The following is a 24,008-nucleotide window of genomic DNA, read 5'->3' as shown; positions in this document are numbered from 1 at the left end:
GACCAAGGAATCCTACTGACAGTAGGCCTAGTACCCAATCTACCGGAACAAGTGATCCTGGGTAGTGATTACAGCGGACTCCCTCACCTCCTCCAAGAAACGACCGGCTCCTTGGAAAAATGGTGGGCAGAAGCGCCATTTCCCCAGACCAGTACGTCCCCGGAGGTGCCTACCAAGCCACACAAATCCAAGAATCAGAAAAAGAAAGAGAAAAGAAGTCACACTACTGCCTACCCGGTACAGCTAGACGACCATCCATGGGAGACCGATAGGGAATTCCGCGCCGCCCAACAAGAAGATCCCATCCTACAGAACGCATGGGGTCGTGCCCTGGACAACGAAGACTCTCTCCAAGTAGGTCCTTATTTCTTTAAACGGAACGGACTATTGTATAGAAAGGGCGGGCCTCAGCAATCCTCCCAGTTGATAATCCCTGGTCCGTTTCGGGACAAGGTGCTGTTCCTGGCCCACAGCCATCTATTAGGGGGCCACTTTGGTGATGACAAAACGGGACAGACCATCCTCGAAAGATTCTACTGGCTGGGGGTGTATCAGCAGATAAAACGATACTGTCGGGAGTGCCCGGTCTGCCAGAAGAACAGCCGTTATCGGCCTCCTAGAGTACCCCTCAAACCTCTACCCCTCATCGATGTCCCCTTCAGCAGAGTAGGCATGGACCTAATAGGTCCCCTGCTTCCCTCCAAAAGCGGGTGTAGGTATGCACTAGTCCTGGTCGACTATGCCACACGATTCCCTGAGGCAGTTCCCCTACGCCATCCCACCACCCAGAACATTGCCAAAGCCCTCATCTCGATCTTTTCACGTGTCGGCTTCCCTAGAGAGATCCTAACGGATCAAGGGACCCCATTTGTCTCCTCCCTCATGCGACAAGTATGTTCCCAACTGGGTATCAAACAGATAAGAACCTCTGCTTACCACCCCCCAGACCGACGGACTGGTCGAGCGCAACAATGCCACCTTAAAAACCACCCTGAAGAAACTTTTGGCACTAGAGAGTAAAAGATGGGAAGAGATGTTACCCCTAGCTCTGTTTGCTATCCGCTGCAAGGTCCAAAGCAGCACTGGTTATTCCCCCTACGAACTATTATATGGACGAGCTACCCGAACCCTGTTGGACATGGCACGAGAAGCCTGGGAGGCCGAGGATGAGCGAACTAAACCCCTCCCGGAATACGTTGATAACCTCAAAACACACTTAGGGCAGATAAGAGAAATAGTGAGACAAAACCTATTGACTGCTCAAACATCCCAGAAACGTCAATGTGACAAAAGGACCAAGCCACGTACCTTTGCCCCCGGGGATCTCGTGCTCCTACTCATGCCCTCCTCGGACCACAAACTGTTGGGTCAGTGGCAGGGCCCGTTTGCCGTCCTACGGCAAGTGACCCCTGTGACATACGAGGTGGAACTGGACCCCAATCGAGGTGTAAAACAGATTTATCATGTGAACCTCCTTAAAAAATGGGAGGGACCCCGACCCGTTCTGTCCAATGTAAACCCTCAGCAACCCCTCCCTGATGAGGTCTGTTTTGATCCCGACCTCCGGGAACCACAAAGACAGGACCTCCGAAATGCCTTGTCATCCCTACAACAGGTTTTTTCCTCCCTGCCGGGCCATACCACGGTCATAGAACACGCCATCCTAACCGACCCCGGAAAAACAGTGAGACAACGCCCCTATCGGATCCCTGAGGCTCGCAGGGCCGTTATTGAGGAAGAAACGGACCAAATGCTGCAAATGTGCATCATAGAGCCTTCCATCAGCAGCTGGAATTCCCCCATTGTCCTGGTACCGAAGCCAGATGGCTCCATAAGGTTTTGTATAGATTTCAGGGAGGTCAACAAAATCTCAAGCTTCGACACCTACCCTTTGCCCCACGTAGACGAGATGGTGGAACACATAGGCAAGGCCAAATACATAAGCACCCTTGACCTATGCAAGGGTTATTGGCAAATCCCCCTCAGAAAGGAAGATAAAAGAAAACCGCCTTTTCAACACCCGATGGGCTGTTTCAGTTCAAGGTAATGCCCTTCGGGCTTCACGGCGCCCCGGCCACATTTCAGAGGGCCATGAACCAGATCCTACAACCCCATTCCCAATACGCCGGAGCCTACCTGGATGACATCGTCATCTATAGCGACGATTGGGAACAGCACTTACAACACTTACAGAAGGTCATATCTTCGCTTGGGGGCTATGGGTTCACCATTAATCCCTCCAAGACCACCCTAGCCGCCCAAACGGTGAAGTATCTAGGGTTCTTACTAGGTGAAGGGGTCATCAGACCGCAGAACAGAAAAATAAACGCCATCCAGTCCATCCCTTTTCCCCAGACCCGTAAAGAACTCCGGGCCTTTTTAGGCCTTCTGGGTTACTATAGAAGGTTCATCCCCAACTTCTCCCAGACCGCGGTTCCTTTAACCGATCTCCTCAAGAAAGCCACAAAAACTGAAGAGTCCCTACGACATCCCACTCCCTTATTGTTACAAGCCTTTAACAGGCTCAAGCAGTCCCTAGTGTCCGAACCGGTACTAGTCAGCCCCGACTACACTAGGCCATTCATCCTCCAGACCGATGCCTCTGATCAGGGCTTGGGGGCAGTGCTATCCCAGAAGGACCAAAAGGGGGCCAACAAGCCGATCCTCTACCTTAGTAGAAAGCTCTTTCCTAGAAAGATGAACGATGCGGTGGTCGAAAAAGAGGCACTGGCTATCAAATGGGCAGTGGAAAGCCTCCGATATTATCTGGAGGGACAAGAATTTATCCTGTATACAGACCATGCCCCATTGGAATGGATGGCCAGAAACAAGGGACACAATGACCGTGTCCTACGATGGTTCCTACCCCTACAGCCTTACAGGTTCAAAACCCTACATCGAAAAGGGGTGGATCAGGGAAACGCAGATTACCTTTCCCGGTACCCTCCCCCAACAACCCCTACAAGAAAGACTGCTAGGGGAAGGGGATGTGGAACGGAAACGTCCCCTACCTCCCTTAGCCGATGACTCAGCACGAACTCTCTGGGCTCTGAACCCGACCATACCGCGTCCCTGGCAACACGGACTCCTCCCCTTTCTCTTCCTATGCAGGAACCTATCCCGATAGACGGAGGACCGGAAGCACCTTGCTCTCACCCCGGAAGTCCCGCCCTCGATCCCGACCCGGAACCCGGAAAAGCCGCCAGAAGCGAGGAGAGAGCGTTCAAGGCGGCGGACTCGTGGCAGGAGACAGCGTGCGGAGAACCGGAGGTGGAGAACGGAGGTAGCGGAGGCGGCAGAGAAGAGAAGACCGGAGGCGAGGGAGGACGAGGACGTTTGGACCGAAGACTGGTGGAGTCCCCAGGAGATGGCTGGAGAGCGGCCGCAACTGGCGGTAGAGTTGCGGCGGGGCATGTGAGTACCCTGTCTCCTGGCTCCCAGGTGGACTTGTATATTGTTGTAGATAGAGTGTCCCCTCACCTTGTACAATCACTAATTGCACTTTATATATCTATTATAGACCACGTCACAAGCCCGGTAGTATAGAAGCCCCCACACCTGAACCCTCACCACGTCCACCTTCTTCCTTCCCGTTCTTTCTCCTTCCAATCCTGGACCCTACCGTCCCGTTCCTCACGCTCGCTTCTCCCTCCACACAACCCCGGTGTTGGTGACAGTACTCAGGCAGTCCTGCGTTTAAGGACTAATCGCCCTGTTCTCTCTCTCCCATTTCCCTCCGAGGACCACCGGAACCGACGTGGAAAAGAAGGATCTACTCCACAGACGTCCAGTATCCAGAACCTTCCCGGACCTACCCTCACCCGACGACTCTACATCCCGGAACGCTTCCTTCATCCCTACCCTCTGCTTCTTTGCCTTCCACACCCCTGACTTGGTGTACAACAATAAAGAAAGCTGCAATATAGCTCACTATATCTGGCCTCCACGCCTGTTATTCAGGTCCGCCCGAACCCCTAGCCCACAGCCCAGCAGTAAGGGAGGCCACCAGGGGCAGCGACGGTGCATACATTTGCTTTCCCGCTGTCCTCATCAAGCACCTACACCAGCATTTCAAAGCTACCGTAAACTGCACTCCCAGGCGCTGGAGGCCCATTAGGGGACAGAGTAACTTGGTCAAAAGGAGTTCCCTAAATGTTGAGAGCCCAGTCTTCCCCAAGTGGTGCGGTCGAGCCATTGTGCAATCCACTGAAGTTGGGCAGCCACTGACATATCCACTCATACACCCATTCAGCCCCTTACACACTGAGTCAGTCACTCATAGAGCTACTCACACACCTTCTCGCCCACCCATGCACACACAGCCACTTACTCACCCATACAGTTACACACACACTCACTCACTTACTCATGCAAATACTAACACATACTCACTCACATATACAGTCACCAAAATAAGCCCACACTCACCCATACAGTCGCTTTCACATTCACTCACTCACCCATAGTCACTCACATACCCCATCACTCACCTATACTGCCTTTCACATACCCAGTTTCTCACCCATATACCACTGACACATGCACTGACTCACCGATAAGGCCATACACACACTCATTCACCCACACAGCCCCTCACACACCCACTCACTCATCCATACAGGCAGTTACACACCCCCCCCCCCCCCAAGACACCCAGACACCCATAGAGGTAGGCATACAACCAATCACTCACCCATACAGAAACTCTCGTACCCACTCACACACCAACTTAGACACCAGCTGATAGACTGCTATAGACATTCACACAGAACACAGCCAGTCACTCCCCCATACATTCACTGAGACACCTAATCACTCACTTATACAGTTGTCACACACCCACTATTATCCCAACAGGCACTCATACACCCACACTCCGCTAACTGTAACTCCTGCATTTCTCTGGTTTTGTACAAGTGAAATGTCAGCCTAATTATAAAGCCCATGTAACCTTTGTTTTTTTAGTGAATTTCTAAGGTTTTTTTAATTCCATTTCCTCACTATAACTCGCCTGTAACCTTTGTTTTTTAGTGAATTTCTAATTCTTTTTAAATGCTAATTCCTAACTTTAATATCACTGTTACCTCTGGGATTTCTCAGTGAATTTCTATGGTTTTTAAAGTAGTAGTCACGTTTGCAGAGTAGTTGAGAAAGAGGGTGAGGCCTCCGACCAGCTCACAGGAATTCCACTGTGTAGGACATACAGGAAGAACCAGGAGGGCTTCTTGGCCCCCAAGGTCGCTCCGGAGCCAAAGGCACTTCATCCCCCTACTTGTAGTGTGCCAGGAGGCAGGTTTTCAGAGTGGTGGAGCAATTCTGCTGTGTGGGACTTACTAGAAGTAACAGGAGGGGTAGTTGGCCCCCAAGGACATCCTTGGGGGCCAACTACCCCTCCTATTACCTCCAGTAAGTCCCATACAACAGGATAGCTGAGATCTGATAGCATGCTTCCACCCCTTTCTACACCACTCTGTCAACACGTCCCCTGGCGCACAACTATTAGTGGTATGAAGTCCCCTTGGCTATTGAGGGTCCGTGGGGGCCAACTACCCCTCCTATTACCTCCAGTAAGGAAAACCCACAGTGGTCAGCGGTCATGTCCCCTTCGTCCACCACTCTCCAAACGTGCCTCTGGGCGCACTGCTGCTTGGGGGAAGAGGTCCACTTTAGTCCTGAGGCCCTCAGGAGGCAAGGGGACATCATCCCCCCACCAGCAATGTGTCAAGAGGCGTGTTTGCAGAGTGGTCGAGAATGGGGGCATGCCTCCCATGAGTTGCAGCTTAAAAAAAAACATTTTAGGAAGGAGGGGCATGTGAACCCCATACCCCTGGGCCTGATACTAATTATTATTAAAAAAAACGGGAGGGGGCCAACTATCCCTCCTATTACCTCCAGTAAGTCCCATACAACAGGATAGCTGAGATCTGATAGCATGCTTCCACCCCTTTCTACACCACTCTGTCAACACGTCCCCTGGCGCACAACTATTAGTGGTATGAAGTCCCCTTGGCTATTAAGGGTCCGTGGGGGCCAACTACCCCTCCTATTACCTCCAGTAAGGAAAACCCACAGTGGTCAGCGGTCATGTCCCCTTCCTCCACCACTCTCCAAACGTGCCTCTAGACGCACTGCTGCTTGGGGGAAGAGGTCCACTTTAGTCCTGAGGCCCTCAGGAGGCAAGGGGACATCATCCCCCCACCAGCAATGTGTCAAGAGGCATGTTTGCAGAGTGGTAGAGAATGGGGGCATGCCTCCCATGAGTTGCAGCTTAAAAAATTTTTTTAGGAAGGGGGGGCATGTGAAACCCATGCCCCTGGGCCTGATACTTAAAAAAATTATTATAAAAAAAACGGGAGGGGGTCACGCAGCCCCCCTCCCTGGCTGATTTCAGCCCTGGGGACCCCATCTCCGGGGCATGCCTTCAACATTTTTTTAATTGGTGAGTTGGGCCAGCACGGCCCTCCTCCCCAGGCCGATATTGCCCTAGAGACCCCGTCCCCCTGGGGCATGGCCAGCTCGTTGGGGACCGCAGGGTGGCCGAGCAGACCTCACAATACATTTTCATATCTTTGCCACAGGAAGGTGGTGGTCCCCAGGGCAGCGGGGGGACAAGCAGGTCCCCGGGCCTGGGGAGGGTTGAGTGGTACTCCGCAAGATGTTTAAAAACATATAAAAAAATACAAAATCATTGCCCTTGCCTCTACAGAGTTTGCTAAAGTGCCTCATATTTCTAAAGATTTAAAACACACTACCACTCTAGATTTCACAATAAACCCCTGAACAAACCAAAAGTGTGCCCTAAACAATATGTCAGCCTTTAATTTAATAAAGCTGTCATGAACCAATAGTACTGTGTTTTTTTAAAACTAATGAACCAATTTATATACAATAACAAAAACGACCCTTTCCACACCATAATCTATATTCCTGCCAAATTTAATAAAATCCATTCAGACATTTTGGCGCTACGACTGTCTAAAACTACTCCCAATTTATTGTTCACCACAAAACTGTACCCCACTTCACTTTATGTCACAACTCTGTACACCACTCGACTCATAGTCACTCTACTCTATTACACTTCACTCTACCCTACAACACTCTTAGCCATTACACTCTATGCCGCAAGACTGTACACCATTTCACTCTACCCCATTTCACTCTACACCACTCTACTGCATCCCACTTCGCTCTACCCCACTGCATTCTATGACACTCTACCATATCCCACACTAATCTACGCCATTGTACTCTGCACCACTTCACTGAGCTCCATTTTACTCTACCCCACTCTACTATATGCCATTCTACTCTGTGCCACTCTAGTCTACATCACTCCAAGCCCCACTCTACTCCACCCCACTCTACGCCACTCTACTCTACTCCACTATACTCTATGCTACTTGTGAGAAAGTGGCTCTATATATTCTGGACTAGAATGAAGTACAGTGTGTATAGAGTCCACCAACCCCAGAGGTATAACAGAGGTTAAAGTCAGAACTGACCTTACTCTCCAAAGTGGTAACTTGGTCTAGCAGTAAGGCAGTACCAGAGGATAGTGTAAAGCATTTGTTGTACACACTCAGTCAGCAAAAGGTTTCACACACGCAAGGACTGAATTCCAAGCCAATTGTTTTTATATCCACAGATATTTATTTTTATATCCACAGATATTTATTTTTAGAAAATTAATACAGTATTGACAGTGAGCAACACAATCCTAAAACACACTATAGCATTGAGCTCAATGGGTTTTCCACATGTAAGTACAGTTGATTACTATATAGATTACTGTAATAGTCCCAAGACTAGATCTTAGATTCAGTCCTGGGGTCTAAGCTGAAACCAGATTAGCAAAACGTTTTAGTTACTGTAGTGAATTTTCATGAATATAAAGCTGTTTTAAAAGTTCACACTTAGAAACTCTTCAATGGAAATCTGACAATGTTATTCAATGGGAGAAAATTCAGGTTGCAGGTAAAGTACATTCGCGTTACTTTTGTAATCCAGTACTGGTCTCCTAGGGCCAGCACTGGGGTCCTAACTCAAAACAGGTAGGTAATTGCGTTTCAGTATTTCGTGTGATTTTTAAAGAATATTTCAAGTTTTCAAAAGTAGACAAGAAATTTCATAGAAAAGCAGACAATGGGTTCCTATGGAGAAAATACAGATTACTAGTAACCCCGCTAGGGATTCCTTTTGTGGTTCAGTACTGGGCTGAAAGGTACAGTACTGCCTTCTCCCCTGATCACAGGCGAGTACTTCGGAAATCCGACTTCGGCTGATTTTATGTGAATATTTTTATATTTAAATACTTCACACTTAAAACATTTTAGAGTCAAAATGAGTCAATTTTATCCAATGGCAGGTAAGTAAATTACCGGTTTCCAGGTGAGTACTAGGTTGGTGAAGTTAAGGTTCTAGGCATAGACTCAGGGGTCCCCCAGGGTCAGGTAAGTACAGTTAGTTCCCTCCCAGCGGCACAGGGGCAGCCGGGTGAAGAGGTAGGTAGGCCCTATGATATCCAATGAGGGGAGGGGGGCCTTCGGTTGGTGGCTGCTGGCTAGCAGGCCACACGGCTGTGGGAGCTGGGCTCCTGGTCACTTGCTCAGGGCAAGGGGGGAAGTAGGATAGGACACAGGGGTCACAGCCAGCGGCACTCGGGCGGCTGGGTGCAGGGTGCTTTTGAGCCGTCGGGCACTCAATGTTATCCAATGGGAATGGTCAAAAAGGAACAAAGGCTGCAGGCTCAGGGACGGAGACTCTCCAGGGGCGACCAGCACTTCGAGAAGTAAGTTGAGATCTTGGAGCATAGGTAGGTACCCCAGAGGGAGGCACAGGGGGCTGTAGGGCGCCGGGTGCAGGGGTGTCTTTGGGTGTCGGAAAAGCTCACCCTCGGCTGGTCACGGTTGGGATGGCCCCTGGTTCTGAGTCTGCAGACGTCGGCTGGTTCGTCGAGGAGGGTCTTTGGGCACTGGACTTCGGGTCCCAGTTGCCGGGGTGACGTCCTCGTGGTCTTGGTTCGGTTGGGCCCGGCCCTGGCTCGGTGGGTGCAGAGTGGGCTGGTCCGGAGCTTCCTGGTTGGCACCAGGTGGGTTGGTGCAGCAGAGCCTCTGCTGATGGGAGTCCCAGTCTTCAAGAGGGTCAAGACAGGCAGGTCCTCCGGGTGTCCCAAGGTTGCTGTTCACAAGAGTCGCTGGGATTAAGCAGGAGCAGGTTCGAGGATCGACATGCCGGTAGGGCTGGGGCCAAGTCAGTTGTTGTCGTCCTGTTGTTAGCAGCTGCACGTCGGGTCTTCTTCTTCTTGATCTTCTTTCTTCTTTTCGTATCGGGATCTGAGGAAGGAAGGTTCAGGGAGCCCCTAAATACTGAATTTAGGGGCATTACAGGAGGGCAAGGACAGGGACCTGTGGTAAATAAATAAATAATACCCTATTTTTGACTAGGCATATAGCATAACAGATAGCTCAATAAATAAGAGTCAAGATTCGAGGTAGTAGGAGTTTCTGCAGGTTTATTACAGCATAAGGACAGGATCAGGACAACCTGCATAGGATGACCCAGCAGCTGCTGGGGCCGGGTCTGGGATGAGCGCGCTAACTTTTAATAACAATACATGAACTTATATACATAGCGCAAACACATAGCATTACATTGCAGTAGGCGTAGCAGTGGGTGGAGCAGAAGGCGTGACGCGTAGCAGTCGCGAAAGATGACAGTAAAAGTAGGTGTAACTGGGCGTATACATAGACATGTGGTGCAAACGTAACAGAATATGTCATGAATGGGGCGGAAACATAGGAGGGGGCTACCTAAGGAGCCGGGACCTCTAACCTGGTGGTGCACGCAAACTGGCAATGACGTATTACTAGGAGAAGCTGGGGGCTATGAACTCTGTGCTAGGAGCAGAGACTAAAGTCTGGAGGGTCGGAGCGACTTGTACCTAAACCCTATCTAGTATCTGATGTTTAGGGAACATGTTGATATAAACTAGAAGTCATGAGGGGAAAGGCTAACTTGATTCTAAGACTGGACCATGCATTATTCTACATGTAGTGTGTGATGAAGAATACTAAATGACCATTAAATACAGTATTTCTCTAACGTGGAGCCGCATAGGCTAGACAATGACGGGAACTATTGATGCAGTTCAGTAGCTTAGGAATGCAGAGAAGAAGGACTGAACTGATAACTGGAACTATAACATACTTTTGGCAGACTCAGAGGCAGAGCCAGGCTGCACCGGGCACTGCGAGGCAGGAAGTAAGTGAAGGGTCGAGGATACAGGTGGGGGCTGTATCGCTCCTCAGCGAGACTTCAGGAGACAGGAGCTGAATCTGTGGTCCGGGCCCTTTTGAGGCCTGGAAACGGGGACTTTATAATGGAATAACGTGCACACTGAGAAACGTGGCAACGTAACTTTACATAGGCCTGATATTCGTAGTATTCACGAGGACTGGAAACTAGCATACTAAAGGTGGACACAACTGTAATTGCGTCATTAATCGGACATGGGGAATAACATATGCATATTGGTCATGCACACATAACATATGATGGATGAGGCGTAGGGACACAGAACATGGCAAAATTTACTTTTCCACATTCCCTCCTTGTCACTACGTTTCCATCAGGAAACATCAATTTTCATGATACCATCTATCATTTCATACAGTACCATTTGCTCGTCTCGAATTATCTTGGAACGGGACTTAGAACGGGGCTTAGGACTAGGAATACAAGAGGTAGCACACATGCTGCAAATCGCAGGGCCACATTGTATACAGAGGCAGCAGCTAAATATGATCGCTACTGCAATACTTAGAAAGGACAGGAATTTCCATCCCCATGCGGAAATTATATTCCAGAACCAACCGGACCATGTCCAGGTGCCTGGATCTTGATGTAACAGATGGGCAATTTTATGGAGTCTGGTTATAGCTGAATAAACAGACGGCGCGTTATTTGGAATGAAAATGCAACAACTAGATCCGAGGACTCTACAGGCCCCGCCCCTATCGGCCAGTATGACGTCAAGGACGAGACGATTCTGTAAAACGACAATTCTCATAAAGGATTGCTCTTCAGTTAAGTTACCTAGAGCAGAGGCAGTCTCATCTACTACTGCTTCAAGGGTTCTTGTTAACCTACGAATTAGCTTACTATTTACAACTGTGCCTAAATAAGGGAAAACACCTTTATCAATATCAATGAATTGCTCTGCGGCAGTTTCAGTATAATCGACAATCGGGAGATTTCTCTTGTGTCTAGTATGTACTAGGAAGGAATTCCTATGGTAGTCAGGTGGGGCTAGAAAAACAGGTGGCAGTAGGAAGGCAATATAACAGGTTCCCTCCCAATCGAGGGGCAGATGAACATATGCAGTTTGACCACAAACAAAATAAGAATGACGTGAGGCTTTAAAAATAGATTTCCCACTGTCACTATACTGAATAACAGTAGTACATTCACTATGGCCTACGTGTACAGAACCATAATTACGGACACATAATTCGCCTTTGACTGGTAGTACTGACATAGCAGGTGAGTCTGGAGTAGTATCAGACTGAACATTCAGGACCATGAAATTCGACGAATAATTACCTAAATTATACACTTCATTTTCTAGATCTAACCCGGTTCTGTGGGGGAGACCTTGCTTGTCTGGGAAACATGTACTGTTAAGAAAAGACATATCTGTTGCGGATGACGTTAACGTGGACCATGCTCCACACGAACCATTATGTGAAAAAGGATAAGGAAAGAGTGGCAGAACTCCCTTCGGTGTCTGGAAAGGGGGGAGTCGACCACACACCCAACAATTAGTGGCATTGCTGGTCTGGTGTGAATAATGTAACATACGGATAAATGAATTATTACGCATAGCGAGGCGGTAAGAATATTCGTGAGGAGGCAGATCACTAAACGTGTGCTCTACTGTAGCATTAGCAGACTTATTTACATGAGGAACTGAGAAACACAGGAAAAGTGCGTAGCTAGTGCAGGAAATCATTATGCTGATGAATAATATGAAACTTAGAAAAACGATACATTGAATTGAGTTTTTACTGACTCTCTCACTATGGGGGTCTATTTTATACATGTCAGAAACAATCTAACCGTTTCACCTAGGGGAGGACTTATACAATCAAACTGACTGACTTACTAGACCGTAGTTTTTGCTTATACTCCTGTTGCGGAGTTTTCTCTAACAGGGAAGGGGTTGTAACAATGTCTTTTGCGGGACAGTCCTTAGGAACAATATTTCGGCAGTCTTTAAAATCCTGGGACTCCTTGGAAATGTTTTTAGAAACGGGTTTCAATCCATTGAAAAGTTTTACATGAGAAAGGTGGACCCACCCCTTCCTGCCTTCCAGCTTGACGGCAGTACGGGTGGTCAAGAGGACCTGACGTGGCTCCTTCCAACGAGGTTCCAGCGGACTTGATCTGTCAAAATTCCGGACCATCACAAGGGAACCTGGAACGATTTCATGCGGTGCCACCCCGGTATTGTCTGGAAAGGCGGCGGCAACCTGTGAACGACATGAGTTGAGGGCAGACATCAAGGAAGCTAGGTAATCTGTCAACATATTACATGAAACATCGGTAATACTTCGGGGTCTAGGAGTACCCCACATGTTAGGGGGCGGCCGAATACGACCTCATACGGGGACAGACCTGATCTGGAATGTGCGACCATGCGCATATAAAATAGAGCAACTGGCAGAGCTACTAGCCAGTCCACACCTTTTTCTTTACAAACTTTTGCAATACGGATTTTCAGGGTCTGATTATGTCTCTCGACTAGACCGGCTGCTTCAGGATGGCGTACACAATGGAACTTCCACTGGTACCCTAACAACAGGGAAACATGCTTCATTAACTCTGAGGAGAATGGCTGACCGTTATCAGAATATACGACTCTAGGGAGTCCATATCTAGGGAAGAATTCACGAACCAACTGCTTGGCAGTGGTCGCGGCTGTGTAATCTGGGACTGGATATGCTTCTGTCCACCTGGACAAAGCGCATACTACTACAAGGACATACTTGAAACCTCGACATCGCTCCATTTGAATATAATCCATCTGGAGGACCTCAAAAGTGTGGTCAGGGGGCTGGAAACCACCTTGTTCCACCGGGACACTTTTACCTGGATTAAACTGACAACATATCATACAGGTACGGACTTTCTGCTTGGCTGCAGCTCGTAAATGCTTGTTGAACCAAATGTTCTGGATACTGTCTAACATAGCTTTTTCTCCTAAATGTGCTGGACTATGTGCGGTATTGATAATGACTTGAACCATAGAGTCGGGGAGAAACCATGTGGCTCTACCCTTTGTTAACCATCCTTGATCTGTCTGGACCCCTCCTTGTTCGGACCATTTCTTGATTTCATCGGGAGTAGCATGTAACTGGATATCTATGACATCTTGTGTAGGGTCCTTAACTGTCATGCATGTAGTCGGATCTGGAGTATGTGTCTGATTAACTGGAATGTCTAGAGTCTGTGCTGTAAGCTTGGCTGTGCGGTCTGCTAGATCGTTACCTTGGGAAATAATGTCAGTAACTTTCGTATGTGCTTTGCATTTCATGATAGCAATGGATGTCGGTAAATGTATGGCATCTAACAGAGCTTGAATAAGGAGACCATGCTGAATCTTGGTTCCATGAGAAGTCATGAAACCTCTCTCCTGCCAGAGCACTCCGAAGTCGTGTACAACTCCGAATGCGTAACGTGAATCTGTATAAACATTAACTTTCAGGTTCTTGGCGTGTATACAGGCTTGTGTCAGAGCAACTAGCTCTGCTGCTTGAGCGGACAGGGTATCAATACGGTGTGTTTCAATAACTTCGGTGTCAGTAGTCACTGCATACGCGGCGACTAGTTCTCCTGTACTAGTTCTCATACATGAACCATCCACATAAAGTGTCAGGTCAGGATCTGGTAACGGAATGTCTGTCAGGTCTTGTCTTGGCTTTGTCGTAATGTTAACTACTTCCACACAGTCATGGGGGTCAGGGTTCAAACTGACTGATGGTAACAGTGTAGCAGGATTCAGGACGTTGCAGCGTCTAATTTCTATGTGTGGCTGGAACAGTGTCAATTCATAACCTGTTAAACGTGCAATTGTCAAGTGCTGGGTTTGTGTTCGGTTTAAAAGAACTTCCACGGAATGTGGAACTTGTACTGTCAGGGAATGTCCTAAAACTATGGAATCACTTTGTCTGATAGCTAGTGCGGTGGCTGCAACTGACTTAAGGCACGCAGGCAACGCCTGGGCGACTGGATCTAATGTGCTAGAAAAGTAAGCACAGGGCTTGGATTGTCCTGCTTGATCTTGTGTGAGAACAGATAATGCTGTACCTTCACGTTCAGTAACGAAAAGTGTAAAAGGCTTACTGTAGTTCGGTGTAGCTAGAACTGGAGCTTGACATAGGGCTTTCTTTAACTCGTTGAAACTAAGTGTATGTTCAGATGTCCAAGGGAGGACAGTCGATACGGCTGCCTCCTGTGTCGTTAACTGTATCAGTGGCTTGGCTAGAAATGCATACTGGGGAATCCATTGTCTACAATAAGAAGTAAGGCCGATAAAAGCACGTACCTCCTTCTGGGTTCTGGGCTGGGGAAGACTCGCTATTAACTGGATACGGTCGGGTGTCAACTGCCTACCCCTCTTGGACAGTAAGTGTCCTAAGTAGACCACTTGCTGGACACAGAATTGAAGCTTCGAAGGGGACACCTTGTGCCCCATCTCGGCTAGAAAATACAAGACTGTAAGTGATGCTCGCTCGCAAGCACGTTCAGAACGGGCTGTGATCAGTAGATCATCGACATACTGGAGCAAGGCAGTGTCCGTTGGCATGTGAATGTTGTCTAGTTGTCTCTTAAGTGCCTGACTGTAAATACTAGGACTTTCTGTGAAACCTTGAGGAGCGCGTGTGAACATATAGCTCCTTCCATTTAAACAAAATCCGAAAAGAAACTGGCTGTCTGGATGAATAGGAACACTAAAAAATGCATTCTTGAGGTCTATGACAGTGAAGAACGTGGCTTCAGAATCAATGGCTGTTAATAGGGAAGAGATATCTGGGACTACTGGGTACTGAGGAATAATACATTTATTAAGCTCTCGTAAATCAATCACTAATCGATATACTGGGGGTGCATTTGGATCAGTACGTTTCATGACTGGAATGATCGGAGAATTACATACATTGGAGTCAGTTTCTACAACTACTCCTTGAGCCATGAGCTCGTCAATAATTTTGGATAAGGCTGCTACAGCCTCAGGTGGCAATCTGTACTGTCTGATTCGTGGTAACACTACACCTGGTTTGAGAGTCACACGATAGGGTGTGATTTGCATATAACCTACATCTGTTGGACCTTGTGCCCATAGATGCTGCGGAACATTAGACAGTCTGGAATCAAAATCTCGTAATACATAGTGACCCTTAAAGTCACGTAGGAACAGACGTATTCCCTCTGGGGAACAGCAAATGACTGCACCTAACTCTTTCAGTGTCTTAATGCCTAATAGATTTTCTGGACATGACTTAGTAAGTAACAGATCAGTAGTGCGGGACAATGGACCTACTTCTAGAGTAACTGGCTTTGAGATCTCATTTATAATGGGTTTTCCTGAAAATCCAAGGGAAACATTTCTTGAGCCTGAGAGCGGAGCCCCTGGAACTTCGGCATGACTAATTGTGGTCCTACTTGCCCCTGTATCGATCAAAAACTTTCTGTCTTTCCCTAATACTTGACTGTGAACATAGGGACCTTCTTGATCTACAGGTATCTCGATGAGAGGCAAGCCTACCTCCCTCTCTAGGCTGTTTCATGAATATGGCTGATACTCTGGATACTCGGACTGTGCATACTGGTACATCTGTGATGTGACATGCTGTGTTGCAGCAATAGGCTGCGGTACTGTAACTGTCTGTTGTGCATTCTGTGACTGAGGAGTCTGTGAAACTTGTTCTTGTCTAGGCGGACGTGGTCTTTCTTTAGTCTTACCAGTAGCTATGTTATGTTTCAGAACTGCACACTAAAAATCACTAATATCTTCGTCTTGTTTCTGTTTACAGGCTGAGATTGCATCCCAGTCTTCTTTCCTAGTTGTCAATAATCTGGGTAAAACTTGAATCAATAATTCTGGTAATTCTTTACATTTATCTCCAAGACCGGTACCTGGTACTCGAGCCTTGTCTTCAGCTTCTAGAGCTGTCCAATCGATCTTTTTCTCTCCCACCTCCCATTCTTTTTCCTTTAGCTTTTCATACACCCCTGCGGGTAACAGGACCTTTAACATTTTAATGATATCTGGGTAAGTGTATTCTCCCATACGGAGCATGTCTTTTAATTCTCTATGGAACCCTGCTGGATCTTTGTCATGACAGGGAATTAATTTCTTCATTTCAAGAAGTTCCATCTTTGTTATTGGAGTGTATACAAACACTCGTTGCATTTCGCCACCCGTCCCTCTGACTGGGTGGACTTCTCGTAACGGATTCTGTCGGTCTATGTAGAATGATTTACTTTCTGGGGGTGAGACATGAACAAAATGTGGGTTCAAGAACGTTCTATATTTGTGGCGTTGTTCTAGAATGACACTAATTAAATCGGTACCTAGACCTCTCCATCTGTACTGGAGTAACTCGTTCAGGATATCATGTAACGGACCTGGATCAGAGTGTTGACCCTCATACAGAGTAATGAGGTGCTGAATCATATACATACCCACCAGTCGTTGCTCGGCTGGGGGCATTTTCAGAAACATTTGTGCCACTATTTCGTCTGGAAAAGTGGTAGAATCAGTAATCCATCGGACTGCTGATCGGGCTAGTTCTTGTTCATGCATGGTACTTAACTCACTATAACCGATTCGTGATTTCAGAATGTGATCGGTAGCTTGAAATACTTGTTCTAGAGAACCTTGTTCTGGAGCTGGCTGATGGAAAATAGACTTGTGTTCTAGGCGTAAATGGCGATCTGGAAATCTAGATTTTCCTACATACGCTATTCTGGCGGGATTCTCGTCCTCTTCTTCTTCGGGATCAGAGATACTTTCTTTCTCGCTTACTTGTGCTGCTTTACGCTGTTCGTGTATCTTTATTATCTCTTTACGGATTTTCTTGTACATACTCTCCATAGCACCGACGGTCTTGTGCTTACCCTCGGCTATATTATCACTCCACCTTGTCAGGATTCTCATTTCGGCGGAATCTTTAGACGGGTAATCTTGTTCTCTTATTAGACAATTGATCAGGAACTTTAATATCATGAGCTGGATCTCGGCTTTCCTTTGAGACATAGTCTCGCTAATACTTTCTGGATCATCCCCTGTACGGATGAAACAATATATTCTGTCTAGATCTTCTTTCATATTCGGTAAGGTGACTAGATACTCGGCCACCTTTCTTACGCGAAATGAATATAAAACCATATTATCCTCGCCTGGGACTGGATCATAGCAACATTCGGCAAGGGATTTTCTTATTTCTGCAACAGACTGATACCTAGGCGTACGCTGTGATGCTTGTGCATGTAATTCGGCTAACGTTAAACGCTTGTGTGGCGGCGGGGTTTGAGGAGGACCTCCTCCTGCAGCCCCTAAACTGGAGTCGTCTACTGAGGCTCTACATCCTGGCAGAGTGGGAAATGGAAATGTAGGCTGGACTTGTATGGCGGGCTGGACCGGGGGTACCGTAACAGGTACTCCGGTGTCTGGAGGAGCGGGAAGTGCCTGATTTACAGGGACTGTCGGAGCGCGAACAGGATTTGCATATTCTGGGACTGTGTCGTCCAAGTAGGACGAAATAAAAATATCAGCTGCGGTCGGTTTGTGACGTAGCTTGGTCGGAAGTAATGGTGGCGGGAAATTACTGGATGCCTCTGGGGTCGCTTTTGGCAAGCCCTCGGCAAGAAGAGGATACATACCCTTAATGAGGGCATGCCTCTGTCTGTCTGACTGTTCGGCTTTGACTCGTTCACCTATCTCGATTAATTCTCTTTCTTGGGCTTGTTCTTGGGATTCTCTACTTAACTCTGACTTTCTGACTTCCTTTTCGGTTCTTCTATGCGCTTCTTTACGCCATAACTCGATGGCATCTTTCTGTGACTGTCTGGCTTTCTTTTTCCATAATGCTTCTTCTACTCGCATGATACATTCGGCATCCCATGTACCCGATACGGGCCATCTATACTTTTCTTCTAACTGTTTGGTATACTCTACCCATAAATCTAGATACAATATGGCGCTTATGCCATGTTTCTGATACATAAAGTGACCTGGACTGTCCCTAGGCGGGACAGGAACTGCTTCTTCTAATAAACCCTTTCTAGTTTTTAGCTGACGTAATCTTGAAAAGAGCGGCATTGTAAACTTGAATCGGAACACAATACAATACACGAAGAACAATAACAATTGGGAAAACAATTCAGGCATACCACGACATTGGAATTTCATTAAACAATATCATAACATAACAGTTCGAACAGAATATTACCTGGAATACTTGAGAACAGAAACAGAACAGAATTTCTCGAGAACGGAACAGACTAGAATTACTGGATGCACTGCTGAAACAGTACGGAACATACCGGTCCCATAAAGGAACGCATCAAGACCCGTATCCACCTAGGTGAACACTTCGTTTGTGAGTCTGGGTACCACCAACCCACGGACCAGGAGTCAATTTAGATTGGTCCTGTCTAGATACTACCCCAGCAATGGTACTCACCGGGCAGCAAGAACGGAAGGCCTCGGACGGGACTGGGCTGACGACGACGGACTTCGGACTTCAGTTACGGGTGGGCCTCCGGATACCTCGGACCTTGGACTCTCGGCTTGGGCTCTGGTCGGGACTCGCCGCGTTCCTCCACCGTCTCGTTCGGATGCTGGACCGCCTCCTCCGTCTCCTCCGTGGGCCTGAGGGATACTTGAGCAGAAATATCTGCCACTGCGCAGAAGAGTTCCGTCACGACTGTAGAGGGTCAGGGGGTCGGCGTGGCTTCACCGACGCGTGGGGAAAGGGCAAGTCCCTATTCGGGCGCCATTATGTGGTAAATAAATAAATAATACCCTATTTTTGACTAGGCATATAGCATAACAGATAGCTCAATAAATAAGAGTCAAGATTCGAGGTAGTAGGAGTTTCTGCAGGTTTATTACAGCATAAGGACAGGATCAGGACAACCTGCATAGGATGACCCAGCAGCTGCTGGGGCCGGGTCTGGGATGAGCGCGCTAACTTTTAATAACAATACATGAACTTATATACATAGCGCAAACACATAGCATTACATTGCAGTAGGCGTAGCAGTGGGTGGAGCAGAAGGCGTGACGCGTAGCAGTCGCGAAAGATGACAGTAAAAGTAGGTGTAACTGGGCGTATACATAGACATGTGGTGCAAACGTAACAGAATATGTCATGAATGGGGCGGAAACATAGGAGGGGGCTACCTAAGGAGCCGGGACCTCTAACCTGGTGGTGCACGCAAACTGGCAATGACGTATTACTAGGAGAAGCTGGGGGCTATGAACTCTGTGCTAGGAGCAGAGACTAAAGTCTGGAGGGTCGGAGCGACTTGTACCTAAACCCTATCTAGTATCTGATGTTTAGGGAACATGTTGATATAAACTAGAAGTCATGAGGGGAAAGGCTAACTTGATTCTAAGACTGGACCATGCATTATTCTACATGTAGTGTGTGATGAAGAATACTAAATGACCATTAAATACAGTATTTCTCTAACGTGGAGCCGCATAGGCTAGACAATGACGGGAACTATTGATGCAGTTCAGTAGCTTAGGAATGCAGAGAAGAAGGACTGAACTGATAACTGGAACTATAACATACTTTTGGCAGACTCAGAGGCAGAGCCAGGCTGCACCGGGCACTGCGAGGCAGGAAGTAAGTGAAGGGTCGAGGATACAGGTGGGGGCTGTATCGCTCCTCAGCGAGACTTCAGGAGACAGGAGCTGAATCTGTGGTCCGGGCCCTTTTGAGGCCTGGAAACGGGGACTTTATAATGGAATAACGTGCACACTGAGAAACGTGGCAACGTAACTTTACATAGGCCTGATATTCGTAGTATTCACGAGGACTGGAAACTAGCATACTAAAGGTGGACACAACTGTAATTACGTCATTAATCGGACATGGGGAATAACATATGCATATTGGTCATGCACACATAACATATGATGGATGAGGCGTAGGGACACAGAACATGGCAAAATTTACTTTTCCACAGACCAATGGGTCCCTGCCCTGGGGTGAGTACACCCCCTAGCCTGCTCCTCTCCTGTGGGAGGGGGGCAGGAGCCTAGCTGTGATTGGCAGGGCTCCCCATCTTCAAGATGTCCGGAGCCCGGGGTCATGCTTCATCTTGTCTCCCCCACCTGAGGGGTGGGGCTTGCACAGGCTGGCACACCCACCTTCCTGACGTAGTTTTTCCCGCCAGTCTTCCCACCAGAGTGAGGGGTAGGACTGGTGGGGGCTGGTTGCTGGGTACAGCAAATTGTCTGGTGAAGCTCACAGAGACGGCATGCCTTTGAAGCTTCCCCCTGCCCACCCCGGGGAAGGAGACCTAGCACCTCGCCCAGGATGTGCATTGTTGCAGGCCCAGGAGAGCTGGGGCTCTCCTACCCAGGGGTCCTGCAACATGTCTGTTGTGTGGCAGCCTCTGCAGCCACTCAGCCAGACGTGGATTGTAAGTTAGGTTTTCACGGGGCATCTCTAAGATGCCCTCTGGTGAATTTTACATTAAATCTCACACTGGCATCTGTGCGTGTTTAATGTTCTCAGAAGTCTGGAACCAAACTTGTCAGTCTTCAGTGTAGCTATTATGGTACTGTGGAGTTCGTAATGACAACCTCCCATACTCTTAATGGCATCACTGCACTTATAGTGCACAGGAATGGCCCTCGGTACTGTAGGGGCACAGGGCTCATGCACCTGGGCCCACACCACTGGCATAGGGCACCCAGCTAGAGGGGTGGCTGATGTATGCCAGGGCAGTGGGTTTGTGGGCATGGCATACAGGGATGTGTGCCATGTCGACTCTTTGTTTAGTTCTGTACCTAGGCACTCACCCTGCCAAAGGCAGTGTGTGGGTACCCAGGTACAGAGCCCCTAAGGGTGGCACAATACGTGCTACAGCCCTTAGGGGTCTTCTCTGGTCACCATGCCCTGGGTACCTAGGGTACCATTTACTAGGGGCTGATAGGTGGCTGAGATGCCAATTGGGGTTTGTTTCAACACAGTTTTTAGGGAAGGAACACAGGCCCTGGGTACCTGGTTGACAGGAGCCCAGGGCACACTCAGTCAAAGCACATCAGCAATTCAGAAAAAAGTAGGGGCATACCAAGGCAAGAAAGATGGCACTTTCTCACACTACTCTACTATATGCCACTCTACTGTTTGCGATTCTACCTTGGGCCACAATACTATGCCCCACTTCACTCTAACCCACTTCACTTTACCCAATTCACTCTATGCCACTCTACTCCACTTCATTCTACCCACCTCACTCTATCCTACTTATTTCTAGGCCACTATACTGTACCCCACTCTACTCTATACCACTCTACTCCACTTCACTGTACCCCACTTCACTCCCCTTTTCTCTATGACACAGTAATGTATGGCACTCTACTCTACGCCACTCTACTTTATGCCACTCTAATGTACACCACTCCATGACACTCTACACCACTTCACTCTACCCCACTTCACTCTACCCAACTTCTATCTGCCCCACTTCACTCTACGCCCCTGTACTCTACACTACTGTACTCTACCCTACTTTAATCTACACCAAAGTACTCCATGCCACTGTAGTCTACTCCCCTTCAATCTATCACACTTCACTCTATCCTACTTTACTGGACGCGACTCTACTCTATGCCACTCTACTCTAACCCACTTAACTCTGCGCCACTTCACTCTGCACTGCAACACTCTACGCCACTATACTCTATGCCACTCTACTCAACCCCACTCCACTCTACCCAACTTCACTCTACCCCACTTCCAGCTACACCACTCCACTCTCAACCATTCCACTCTATGTCACTCTAGTCTAAGCCACTCCAAATGACTTCATTCCACTCTACTATATGCCACTCTACTCCACTGTGCGCCACTGCCCTCTACTCTGCACCACTGCATTCTACGCACTTCTATCCCACTGCAGTCTACCCTACTTCACTGTATGCCACTCTATTGTATGCCTGTGAGGATGAGCCACCACTGCCCCCTCTTAAGAATCCCCCGGACCCCAACCCAGCATCCATAACCTATTCAGACTTACCTGTACATCTACAGACCGACGACCTGTCCCGTGGACCCGGTGTCTATGAAGAAAAGAAAAAAATGTTCAAGGCATACAACGGAGAGGCGTGGACAAAGAAGGAAGGTGGAGCCAGGAACATAGAAGACCAATCAGCAGCAAGCACGGACCTGGAGGGACGGACGTTCCGACCTGGGGCAGAATGAGGAGGAAGGAGGAGTCTGGAGTCAAGGGTTTAAAGGGGAGGAGGACGAAGACTCCGGGGTAGAGGAAGAAGATGGATATTCAGGTTCAGCAGCCGAAAACTAGAGGACAGCGCAAGAGGACGATGAGGCTCCAGAAGGGTGAAGCATAGAGTGGTGGTCGCCCTGGGAAATCCGAAGTTCCTGCCGCAACGTAGGGGAGAGTTGCAGCTTTACCCAGTACATGAAAAGGGGGGTGGTGACAGTAGCCTTGAGGTTGTACGGGGTGGAGAAGGGAAACAAAGGGAGAGAGGCTTAGAGAGACTCATGACGAGTGGTGTGTAGGGATCAAAAAGAGAGTCCCTGATTCAATACCAATGTTAATGATTGAAAACAAAAGAAACAGGCAGACTTAAAGGAATAAAAGCAAAAGACAAACGTATATACATAGAGTATAAAAAGAAAGGATTAAGGCAGTAGCTTAAGGGAAGTCATAGAAAGGATTCAAGAAGACTGAAAGAAAAGTCCATGTAATTAGTTGGAAAAACAAGCAACACAGATTTAGTTATACGCATGTGTTTATTTTCTCTTTCTCTTATTTTTGCACAATATCTTCCCATCTTTCCCCACCCCTTTATTAGAGGGTTAGATACTACAAAGAATTAAGGGTTAACAACTCAAAAAAGCATTTTTTTTATGTACACCTCAGTGTGGTGATGGTCTCTGTCGTTATTAAACTTAATAGACATACCATTTTACTTACCTCAACTTCCTTGTGTTCTTTCCTGGTACCCGGGGACGACACATCACTAGAGACCGGACCTGGGACCTAAGAAAAGGGCAAGAAGAAAAGAGTTTCACTAAGGAATGAAGAAGTCCTGACAAACCAAGAACAATTATCAGAAACAAGACATATTTTTCTTTGTGTTTTACTAAAATTGCTCGTTACATTGACTTCTCAAAATAAAAACGCCAAGATTAAGAAACACATATGGCCTCCCAGATTTATTTTCTGCCCATCCCTCACAATGCCAGTCTGCTCTATGCCACTCTACTCTATCCCACTTCACTCTATGGCACTCTAGTCTAAGCCACTCTACTCTACGCAACTTTACACCACATCAGTCTACCCCATTTAACTCTACCAACTTCTATCTACACCACTCTACTGCATGCCACTCTACTGTACTCCACTCTATGTAACCCACTACTCTCTCTCCCAATTCACTCTATGCTACTCTACTGTATGCCACTCTACACCACTCTACTTGAAACCATTTCACTGTATGACACACTACTCAATGCCACTGTACTCTACAACACTCAACTCTAAGCCACTCTACTGTATGCCAGTGTATTCTACACCACTCCAAACCACTCTATTTCACTGTACGCCACTCTACTATACTCCTGTGGAAATTGAAAATAATTTCTGTTAGGGTTAGCAGAAGCCATCTTGTCTGTGGCATCCATTTTGTTAGCTATGTAATTCTTCTGTCTTCACTGCTGCTTGCCCTT

The 24,008-nt window shown here is 47.7% G+C and overlaps 1 protein-coding gene across 1 annotated transcript in view; it reads right to left on the bottom strand.

The window, feature by feature from the left end:
- Window positions 1-23,319, bottom strand: part of MBOAT1 (membrane bound glycerophospholipid O-acyltransferase 1) — a 473,424-nt gene extending 450,105 nt beyond the window's left edge. The window contains exons 1-2 of the mRNA XM_078687935.1: window positions 23,254-23,319; window positions 22,330-22,372 (exon numbers count right to left, since the gene is read on the bottom strand). Of these exons, the coding sequence (XP_078544061.1) occupies window positions 22,330-22,372; window positions 23,254-23,297 (87 nt within the window). The 5' untranslated portion in view covers window positions 23,298-23,319. The remainder of the gene's footprint in view (window positions 1-22,329; window positions 22,373-23,253) is intronic.
- Window positions 23,320-24,008: the final 689 nt, after the last annotated feature.

The sequence above is a fragment of the Lissotriton helveticus genome, chromosome 4_1 (genome assembly GCF_964261635.1).
Source record: "Lissotriton helveticus chromosome 4_1, aLisHel1.1, whole genome shotgun sequence".
In the NCBI taxonomy this organism is placed as follows: domain Eukaryota; kingdom Metazoa; phylum Chordata; class Amphibia; order Caudata; family Salamandridae; genus Lissotriton; species Lissotriton helveticus.
Note: the sequence above shows the minus strand (reverse complement) of the source record. Positions and strands in the feature narration are given on the sequence as shown.